This window comes from Marmota marmota, unplaced genomic scaffold, assembly GCF_001458135.2.
Source record: "Marmota marmota marmota unplaced genomic scaffold, marMar, whole genome shotgun sequence".
NCBI classification, from domain to species: domain Eukaryota; kingdom Metazoa; phylum Chordata; class Mammalia; order Rodentia; family Sciuridae; genus Marmota; species Marmota marmota.
Genome location: NW_026000241.1, coordinates 4,478,287 through 4,489,208, shown reverse-complemented (window position 1 = coordinate 4,489,208; position 10,922 = coordinate 4,478,287). Strand labels below are relative to the sequence as shown.

At 49.7% G+C, this 10,922-nt stretch overlaps 2 protein-coding genes across 5 annotated transcripts in view; both read right to left on the bottom strand.

Moving 5' to 3' along the window:
* The window catches only part of LOC107145297 (cytochrome P450 4F3-like), a 23,080-nt gene extending 20,394 nt beyond the window's left edge, over positions 1–2,686 (bottom strand). Inside the window, exon 1 of the mRNA XM_048794978.1 lies at positions 2,679–2,686. The gene's annotated coding sequence lies outside the window, so the exon portion shown is untranslated. The remainder of the gene's footprint in view (positions 1–2,678) is intronic.
* Positions 2,687–2,730: 44 nt separating this feature from the next.
* Positions 2,731–10,922, bottom strand: part of LOC107145299 (ultra-long-chain fatty acid omega-hydroxylase) — a 53,197-nt gene continuing 45,005 nt past the window's right edge. For all 4 annotated transcript variants that reach the window (XM_048794969.1, XM_015489187.2, XM_048794970.1 and 1 more), the window contains 7 exons: positions 10,091–10,358; positions 7,772–7,838; positions 7,513–7,642; positions 5,844–5,977; positions 4,903–4,967; positions 4,634–4,716; positions 2,731–4,148 (listed from right to left, as the gene is read on the bottom strand). In XM_048794969.1, coding sequence (XP_048650926.1) covers positions 3,971–4,148; positions 4,634–4,716; positions 4,903–4,967; positions 5,844–5,977; positions 7,513–7,642; positions 7,772–7,838; positions 10,091–10,358 — 925 coding nt within the window. In that variant the 3' untranslated portion in view covers positions 2,731–3,970. The remainder of the gene's footprint in view (positions 4,149–4,633; positions 4,717–4,902; positions 4,968–5,843; positions 5,978–7,512; positions 7,643–7,771; positions 7,839–10,090; positions 10,359–10,922) is intronic.

Here is a 10,922-nt window from a genome sequence, read left to right as displayed (position 1 = left end):
TATATATATATATATAATCTCAAAACCAGGTAAGAAAGAAACAGGAGAAATGATTAAAATGCCTACAGCATTCTCTGGCACATGTTCAGCACCAAGCAATAAGGACACAGACAACAGCTCTGTGCTTTGGACTTTTCTGGAACATGCATCAGGGACTTGGCTGGCTGTGAACATTCCTTGATCATTCCTGTGACAAGGAGGAGATGCTCTGGAGAAGGGGGGGGGGGCAAGTGAGAGACTTGAGGTGAGACAGCTCAAAGTCAAAGCTGAACTCTGCCACTTGCCAGCTGTGTGACCTTCGTGTAATGGTTAATTTGAATTGTCAATTTGATTGGATTAAGAGATGCCAAGGATTAAGAGGATTATGGGTGGGTTGATGAGGGAATGATTGGCATGTGGAATAGCCAACTGAAATGGAGACCCTCCCTAAGCCTGAGAAGCAACGACCAATAGGATGATGGCTTGGATGGAATAAAAATTGGAAGAACAAAAAAGCAGCAGCAGATGCAAGCTCAGTTCTTCTTGAAGGGGTTCTTGGTCGCTACTGTAATCGTCTGAGGATGTTGGACTCTCACTTCTTCACTCTTCCAAAGCGGACTCTGACTGATTCTCCAGAAGGCTTAGATCTCAGTCTAGGGTTGCACCATTGATTCCTTTTATTCTGGGGCTTCAGCCTCCTGGACTGCGCAGCTACTGGTCCTTCCAGCTCTCCAGCCTGCAGATGGCCATTGTGGACTATCCAGCTTCTGGTTGCATAAGTCCCCTTTTTGTAATTACACTTCCTGTTGATTCTGTTTCTCTAGAGAACCCTGACTAATACACTTGGGCAAGTGACTTACCCTATCTGAGCCTCATATTCCTTGTCCATGAAGAGGGAACAAGAATAGCCCAAGGGACCCAGGCACCCACGTGTAACCCAGCTGCTTGGGAAGCTGAGGCAGGAGAACTGCAAGGTCCAGGCAAACCTCAGCAATTTAGTGATATCCTAACTCAAAAAAAAAAAAAAAAAAAAAGGAAAAAAAAAAAAAANTCTCTGTGGAGGAATATCCACCTGGTGGTAGGTTCCTCCAGAGAAGAGCCAGGCGGAGGGGGGAAAGCAGCAGAGTTGAGCAGCCAGGTCTGGGGATGTTGCTCAGTGGTAGAGCACCCCTGGGTTTAATACTCAGCACCAAAAATAAAGAATAGGCCTGAGGGGGTGAGGAGCCCAGTCAACATGTGTGTCTTATTTTGGATTCCCCAGAAGCAGACTCCGACAGAAGGGTTCAAGTGCAAATACTTTATTCAGAGGTGACCTCAAGACAAGAATTCAACTGCAAGTTGTCTCTGTGGGAGGTGATCCCAAGAAACACAAAGTGGGATGGAAAGAGAAGGAAGCAGTTAAAGGGAGCTTAATATAGGACGTTTCCACTATGGGTGACAGGGCTCAGTCCTGCTGGGGAGCTCCAGGAGGTAGACAGAACCTGAGTGACCTCACCCAAAGCAAGGGAGCTGGGCTCTTTATCCACCCTTATCCATCCACCAGTATTCAGTGTCTCCAGAATGTCCTGCCTGCACTGCAAGGGTCAGGACTGGGCACAGGCAGGGCTCTCTCAGCGGCTTCCAGCCATGATAAGAGCCTGGTGTGCACACAGTTGTTCAGTGGGTAGTTCTCTCACCTCTGCTCTCAACACACACCCACATGCACACACACTGGCACACACAAATACACTTAGATACACACATACATGCATTTGCATACACACATACCTACATATGACACACAGTCGTCTAAATGCATACACAGTCACGCGTGCACACAGTGCACATGCAAACGTTGAATTAGTAGAGAATTAATTCCTTAGAGCCTGTTGTTTCGGAACTGGCCAGCAGAGGGAGCGTCATTCCCGCTTAAAAGAGGAAGGAGAGTCCGCAGCAGCCAGTAAGGAGACCCAGCCTGGTTGTATTATTAGAATTACACACGCAGGTGTAGCAGATACCCGGGACTCAGTGATTCCACATCTTTTCTCCTCCCTCCCAATGAAGTTGATTCCCCCTCACAGCTCTTAGTGGGTGTTCATTACAAGTACAATGATCCTGTAAGATCCACATGACAAGGGAAAACAGTTCAGAGAGAGGCAGTCATGTGCTCATGGCCTCTGCCAAGAAGGGGCAGAGCAGGAAGTAATGGCTCTCAAGACCAAAGTATCTTGCTGGCAAGATGACAGGGTTGCTTCAAAGGAGGCCAAGGGATGTTTGGCAGACGACGCAAGTTGAAAATCCTCCATCAGAACAGGGTTGTGGGAGCAACAGCAGCAGCAAGGGCCAAATAGCTCTAGCAAAAAGGGCAGGGTGCAGGGACCACACACTACCATTCAATCCCACAGTACCCCAGACAGGGGGTTCTGGACCACCATCCCAGAACCTGCTGCCAGCAGGACACCTCAGGCTGCTGCCTCCAGCATCGACACAGCCGAGCCCCTGTTGACACCAGCTTCTAAGCAGAAAGACTGGAGGCCTAAGCAGGGACCAGGACTCTGAGCGATGGGGCAGAAAAGGACTCAGGATCCCTGCTGAGGCCCTAACATAAGGTATTTTTAGGACTTTGAGTGAGTTGCTTCCCTCTGGGGTATCAGTTTTCACCTCTGTTAAGTGAAACAATAAAGTGATCTCATCAATCAGTATGAAGATTAAATGAGAACATAGGAAGAGCACATAGGATCATGCAATCCATTTCAGTCTCACCACTGCTAACTTTGGAGACATGCTTCCCAGGGCTCCGTCCTTAATGCCTCCTCCATGCATCTCTCTCATATCTCTCTCTCTCTCTCTCTCACACACACACACACACACACACACACACACACAAATTCCACTCAGCCTTAGTTCTTTAGAGGCTGAGACTTCCAAAACATACAACTCCCAAACATGAATCTCCCAAGTTCAAGAACCATCTAGCCAACCACCTGTTTGACATCTCCAACTCCTCCCAGCCAAAACTGATATCCTGAGCTCATACTCAAAGAAATAACTTACTCCACTCGCGTTCCTTCATGTCAGTTGGTGACAGTTCCCTGTATCCAGGGGCTCAAGTCCAAACCTAGACCACCCCCCACACACACTGCTTCTCCCAAACTCTACATTCTATTAACAAAATTAATGAGTGTACAAACCGTCCCCCCAAAAGCTGAGTTTACGTCCTAGGACAAATGACTTCCCAGCCTCCTACCCCTCACACAGCTTCCCTCAGTTGCTTCCCAACTGCCCAGAGCCCCTCCTTCCCATCCTGGGCTCCAGGTGTAAGGGTCTGGCAGGCTAGGGGATGAGGGTAGGAGGAGGTGTTTGCAAACCTTTCTTTTTATTCTTCAAAAATTAGAACCCTCAGCAAAGGCTTCTGAGTAAGAGAGGTAGGAAGGGGCTTGTAAGCTTACATCTGGGCTTACAATAAACAAAAGAAAACAGCCCGATTTCTGGGATGACTCCTGAACAGACCGCCATGTGAGATGGGGGGGGGTCTAAGAAAGTGATGTCCAGGTTCAAGGTCTGACCCCAGGTTCCAACTTCCAAGTCCTCAATTTAGAAGCCAGCCTGGGGAGGCGGGTCTTGAGTCCAAGAGATGGGTCTTAGGTCCTCAGAAGGCTCAGTGGGCGGGGCCTGGGAACGTTGATCCGCAGGGGCGTGGCCTGAGAAACAATCCATCATACTCCGGGGGCTGGGCCTGAGCCCGAGGGGGCGGGGCCGAAGCTGGTCCCTCTAGCAGGAGGGCAGGTACGGGAACTCAAGGGGCGGGACCTGGACCTCAAGGGGCGGGATCAGACCCTCGTGGGTGGAGCCCTGCCTTGAGGGGCATGGCCAGCACCAACTGGCTGGTCAAAGGCGGAGCCTGGTCCTCCAGTAACAGAGCCAAGACTTCGAGGGGCGTGGTCTATGACCTCAGGACCTGGGGCGGGGCCTGATTCCTCAGGGGCGGGGCCTGGGCCTCTGCCCACGGGACTCAGGCCCGCGGAGGCAGCGGCTCCACGTTGAGCCAGATGCCATTCTCTGTGCGCAAGATGAGCTCCGGCTTCCTCCGCACTTTCCGCGTTCGGTCCACGCTTAGGCGGAAGCGCAGCAGCGTCAACGCCACCGCCACGCGCATCTCTGCCATGGCAAAGCTCTGTCCGATGCAGTTCCTGGAGAAAGGGGGGCATGGCCTCAGGCGCCGCTGCTGTATGTGCGGGGTTCCCTGGGCCTCACATGACTCATCTCTAAAATAGGGAGAGCATCTTAGGCTAAATGAGGGTTAATGAGACCCCAAGAATTGCTGAATAAATGTGACTTTGGGGTCGAGTGTTAGAATCCTGGTGCAGCCTCGTACTAGCTTTGTGTTCCCGATAAATGACCTCTGAGCCTCAATTCCTGCATCTGTAAAGTGGAGACAGTGGCGGCCTAGAGCTGTTGGAAATGTGAGCCCAGAACTCAGGTTCTGGCACACAGTAGGTATGCCCAGCCCCCAGGAACGCTGTTGCAGAGTCTGATTTGGGAGTCTCTTGCTTCACTGGGGGTGCAGAGAGGACCTGGGTTGGTGAAAGGGACACCTAGGTGGGGCGTGGTCTGTGCTTCTGATGGGCACACACTTGAACTTCCATTAGCTCTGTATCTTCCCCATGTGGCTTACCTGGGTCCTGCAGAAAAGGGCACAAAGGCCAGCGGAGAGCGCTGCTGTGGATTGTCTGGGTCAAAGCGGTAAGGGTTGTACACCTAGACAGGAACAGACCGGGGTGAGTCTGGGAGCTGGCCCAGCCATTCTAGCCTGGCCCCCTGGCTCAGCCTCTGGGGGCAGAGGCACTTTAGGACCTCCTCTTCCATTCAACCCCACACTCACTACAATCCAGCCACACCTGTCAGGTGTGCAAGGCTTAGGGCAAGGTTAGGGCAGGAGCTCACCTTGGAGTCAGGCCACACGGTAGGGTTGTGGTGGGTTCCATAGATGCTGACCAAACAGATGATTCCTGTGGCGACAGGTGGGATCAGTGGGGCCAAAGGGAGATACGGCCTCCTCTAGAAACATCCCCCTTCCCAGATCCACCTCTGAGCCATCTGCTACCACTTCCTGTCCATCCTTCCCTGAAAAACCCTGCTGCCCTAACCTCCCCACCACCCCCGCCTGTCCCTAAGAAGCCCCCATTGCCTTTCTGGTTGTCGCACTGGCCACACACGGAGCTTTCTCTCAAGTGCAGCTCAGCCTCCTCCCTTGGCTCCTCACTGCCCTCAAAATGGGGTTCAAGTGCCTGCATCTGTCATTCAAGGATTCTACAGTCTGCACCCTGAGGCTCTGCTCCATGAGCATCCTTGTTCTTCCATTTCCAGCCTCCAAGACTGTCCTTCCTCCTCCAAGAAGCACTCCTGATATTCCTCCCTAGTGGAGACATCCCTCCACATTTGGGCTTCGCTGGCCTCCTCTCTCCCTTTAGCCCATCCCTGAGCCCGTGTGGCTGGGAATGTCTGTGCCCTGCCGTTGCCCTCTGCAGACTGGGAGAGATCCTCAAGGCCTGGGCCTGGGGATGAGACATCTTTAGATGCCCAGCATCAACCAGGAAAGGTCTCCAGGTAACATCTGGTGACTGAATGAAACACCTTCCCCTACTTGCACCCTCCCAGGGCCAACCCTGCCACACCAGCTCTTTTCTTTCCAACAGGATTCACCCACCTGTATCTCCCCCATTCACAACTAGGCTTCCCCCTGGCACCCAGAAACTAGGAGGGGACACAGCTGCCACATCCACAGGGACAAGGCACCTGGGGCAGGCATGGCCAGGCCCCTATGGGCAACAAAGTAGCCACATAATGGGACAGTGCACCAGCATGGAGGGGCACACAGTGGGCACCTTTGGGAATGACACGCCCATCTGGAAGCTTAATGTCCTCTGTGCAGCGACGAGAGACAAGGGTCACAGGTGGGAACTGACGCAGGCTCTCCTTGATGCACATAGTGGTGAATGGCAGCTGGGTCAGGTCATCCCTGGAGAGAATGAGAGAATGGAACTGTGACTCTCCCAAACACACACACACACACACACACACACACACACACACGAGCAGCTGGGCAGGAAAACAATTCAGGGTGTCAACGCTGCCCAACTTCTGCTATTTGTAGTGTCCCATGTTGTACCGCTAACACTTAGGATGCAAAATATCTGACCGTCAACCAATCAGAAAAGTAACCAATAAAAAGAGCAAGCCAGGTATAGTGGCGCACACCTGTAGTCACAGCAACTTGGAAGATGGTGGCAGGAGGATTCTAAGTTTGAGGCAAGCCTCAGCAACTGAGTGAGACTTTGTCTCAAAATATAAACATGAAAGGGTTGGTATGTAGCTCAGTGGTAGAGTACCCCTGAGACTGGGTTCACCAGTCTCTCTCTCTCTCTCTCTCTCTCTCTCTCTCTCTCTCTCTCTCTAACACACACACACACACACACACACACAAATAGCAAGCACTGGGGCTGGTTTCTGGGGGTCCCTACTGGGCCCAGCATTAATGCTTCAATGATGGATTACGTGGTGGACAGGGGGCACTCGGGGAGGTACCAGCATAACTAGAGAGGCTCAGAGCAACAGCAATTTATTTGCTTATATGGATCCATTTAAGTATGTATGTATGTATGTACAGAGACAGGGTCTCACTGTGTTACCCAGGCTGACTTAAACTCCTGGATTCAAGTGATCCTCCTACCTCAGCCTCCCAGTAGCTGGGACTATAGGCATGCACTACTGTACCCAACTATTTCATTATTTTAAAATCCTAGATGAAAGGAATAATAAAACCATGTGTACCAAAGGTTACTGCATAATCCAAATAGAGGGCTTTAGGTTAAACTGTGTCCATGAAAGAAAAAAAAAAAGACATGTTGAAGTCCCAGCCTCCAGCGCCTCCAAATGTAACTTATTTGGAAAGCAGTTTGTGTGAGGGTTAATGCTTCTGGACTTGGCATGAGAAGAATATGCCCCAGGATAGCCATTGATCCAGTGAGAATGAGGAGACCTATGGAACAGACCTGAACCAACTCTCTAACCCCAGAAGCCACAAGAGTGATGTACTGATGAGCAATAATTAAATACTTGCAGGGGCTGTGGTTATAACTCAGTGGTAGAGTATGTGCCTAGCATGTGTGAGGCATTGGGTTCAATCCTTATTGCCACATAAAAATAATAAATAAAAGTATTCTGTCTATCCACAAAAAAAATTTTAAATACAATAACATTTTTAAAATTTAATAAATAAATGCTTGCTGAAAATCACTGCATGTGAGGGATGTTTGTTCTGCAGCATGATAGCAAAAATTGCTGACTAAGACTATTGCATCCTGAGGCAGGCATAGGCATCATTATCATCCCCATGTTATAGCTGAAGAAATTGGGATTCAGGAAGCTCAAGTGACTTGTCTAAGGTCACACAATCAATCAGTAGTGGAGGAGAGAGTCACACTCAAGGCTCTGGCCTCAGCATGCCCCTTCAGCCACCTGACCTCCCCTGCCCCCCCCCCCCACAAAACTGACCACTCCAGTTCCTCCAGCTCCCGGCCTTTCATGACTTCCTGGATCTCTTCCCGGCACTTCTCCTGGTATTCTGGGTACTTTGCCAAGTTGAACAGCACCCAAGAGAGCCCACTGGATGTTGTGTCGTGACCTGCAGGCAGACGAGGTGTTTGAATGGAGGCTGCCATCTCCAGGCAGACAATAGTGTCCACTTCAGTGTCCCCTAAAGGGACAATCGTGGCCCTTCCCACCCTCCTTCAGTTCCACTCCACATCCTCACCTTCAAACATGAAGGTGTCTGCCTCAGCTCGGATGTCCTCATCTGACAATTCCTTTCCATCTTCATCCTGGAATGGGTAGAACCGATGCTCAGGCCCCTGCATCCAACCCTCTGCCTCCTAGCGGCTCCTCCAGTGTTAGATCTGTCCCTTCTCTCTTAAGTCAAGTTGTGGGGAGAAACAATCTAGATGGAAGGAGATATGCTACTTGTATAAGAAAGATGGAGAGAAAGTGAAAGATGGAGAAGGAAGTTCATACAGCTGTGCACTGTTTAATGATAGGAACCCATAATGAAATGCATTGTGAGTCAATTTCATGATGGTGCAAACATCGGAGTGCACTTATGCAAACGAAGATGGCTATTATGTCACTGGAGGATAAAATCTATGGAAACACCATCACACATGTGGTCCATCACCAACCAAAACATCATCATGAAGCACATGGCTGACTTATTGAGGAGCTACTAACATGATGTATTCCAAAGGCTGCCCCACGATAACTCTGTCTTCAGGTCTCAGAATCACCATGAGGAAACTGACATTCAGAGAAAAGAGTGATATGATTAAGGTTAAATATCCACTCAGTGGCAGAGACAGGGGTGGAATACAGGACCCTCTGGACCCAGAACCCAAATGCTGCTCAGAAATTCTGTAGAAGGGCTGGGGATATAGCTCAGTGGCAGAGTGCTTGCTTAGCATGCATGAGACCCCAAGTTCCATCTCCAGCACTGCAAAAAAAAAAAAAAATCCACAGTGACCCTACATCTTCTGTCACATGTCTTCAAGGTCATATATCTCATCTTTGTAAACGTTTTGGACTGAATTGTGCCCTGTCCCCTAGAATTTGTAAGTCCTAACTCCTAGCATCTCAGAATGTGACCACGATTGGAGGGAGGGTCTTTGTGAAGGTGAGCAAGTGAAAATGAGGTCATAAAGGTGGCCTTAATCCAATGTAGCTATGGTTCTTATAAGAAAAGATTAGGGGGCTGGGGCTGGGGCTCAGTGGTGGAGCGCTTGCCTAGCACAGGTGAGGCACTGGGTTCAAATCCTCAACACCACATAAAAAGTAAATAAATAGTTATAAAAAAATATACTAAAGGGGCTGTGGCTGTGGCTCAGCTGTAGAGCACTCGTCTCACATGTGTGAGGCCCTAGGTTCGATCCTCAGCACCACATAAATAAAATAAAGGTATTGTGTCCACCTACAACTAAAAAAAAAAATTTAAATATATTTTTAAAAAAGAAAAGATTAAGACAGAGACACACGCAGGGGGGAGATGATATGCAGACACAAGAAAGTGGCCATCCCCAAGCCAAAGAAAGATGCCTGCAGTAGACTATTCCCTCATGGCCCCTAAGAGAACTCAACCTTCCAGGCACGTTGGATTTCTAGCTTCCAGAACTGTAAGAGAACACATTTCTGTTGCTCAAGCCACCTCCTCTGAGGCAGAGGCATCCCTTGGTATCCACAGAGCACTAGTTCTGGGACATCCCCCCATGGATACCAAAATCCATGGATGCTCAAGTCCCTTATATGAAATGGCATGGGGCTGGGGGTGTGGCTCAGTGGTAGAACACTTGCCTAGTATGCGGAAGGCCCTGGGTTCAATCCCCAGATCATCAAAAAATAATTAAATTAAAAATCAAATAAAACAAAAAAAATCAAATAAATTATATAGCATAGTGTTACATGTTACCATGCAAAACCTCCCATACTTACACTTTAGGTGACTTAGAATACCTAATACAATAGCTATGTATATAGCTATTGTACTATAATAATAAATAATGACAAGAAAAAAGCCTGTACATACTCAATACAGATGCAATTCTTTTCAAATGTTATCAACCTGAGGTTGGTTGAATCTGCCTATGTGGAACTTGTGGATATGGAGGGAGGACCCACCATCCACATTCTTTACAAGCACATAATGAACCTTCCACAGGATAGCCCACCTCAGAGGTGCCCCCCCCCAATCCCAGCTACCCAGGAGGCCCAGGCAGGAGGATGGCAAGTTTGAGGCCAGCCTGGACAACTTAGCAAGACCCTGTCTCAAAATACCGTAAAATAATAAAAGGGCTTAGGATGTTGCTCAGAGGTAAGTGCTCCTGGGTTCAGTCCCAGTACCACAAAACAAAACCTCAGTTCATTTAAAAGGACCGAAATGTTTGTTACAGCAGCCTGAGCAGACACACAGTGGGTCTCACTTACATGCCCACATCTGACTCCATCCTAGATCTATGTGAGTTTGGGCATTTGTCATTTTACACACTTGGTGCAGTTCTGGGGAAGTCTCGGCTCCAGGGCCCCGCCTCACCCTGGCCAGGAGCAGCACATCGATGAAGTCCAAGGTCTTGCCCTGCTTGGCCTTCAGCCAGGCCTCGGCCCCCTGGTGGCGCAGCGCCTGCCTCCGCTCCTGGATGACTTCGGTGGTGAAGCGGTGCACGGTGTCGCAGGCCTGGCGGAAGCGCCGACCGTCCGCTGTGATGTAGTAGATGAAGTCGAGGTGGTGATGCAGGCGGTACTGGCGCCTGACGACCAGCGCGCTCAGCTCAATGATGGCCGATATATAATCGCTCATCTTCCTGCCAGGGAGAAGACCATGAGCCGAGGACCATGCCCAGTCCCCGCCAGCCAGGGGCACAGCTTGGCTAGGTCAGGCCTCCTCTCTCCACTGGGCAACGACAAGAGAGGCCCCATATCACCTATATTTTCTGTAGATTTTGTATGCCTGTCTGTGTGTGTGTGTGTGTGTGTGTGTGGTGTGTTAGTTTTTGCACTACTGGGGATAGAACCCAGGGCCTGGTGCATGCTAGGCAATTTCTATCACTAAGCCCAGGGGGCTGGGGAGCCCCCATGATGACTCTCTGGTGAATTAATGAATGAACTAACAAACCAGGGTAATGACTATTTTATTAGGTCATTCAACAGATAGTCATTGAGCACCTCCCATGTGCCAGGGCAACTGTGACATCATTTTATCCTTCCTGCACCTCCCCAAGAGTCAGATATTATCATCTTTGTTTTACAAATAAGGAAACCGAGACTCAGAAAGGGAGGGGCACTTTCCAAGGACTGTATGCTATTTGCGGAGGAATGAGGGAAAGTAGCATTGCCTGATCCCCTGTTACGTGCCAAGCCACTGACAA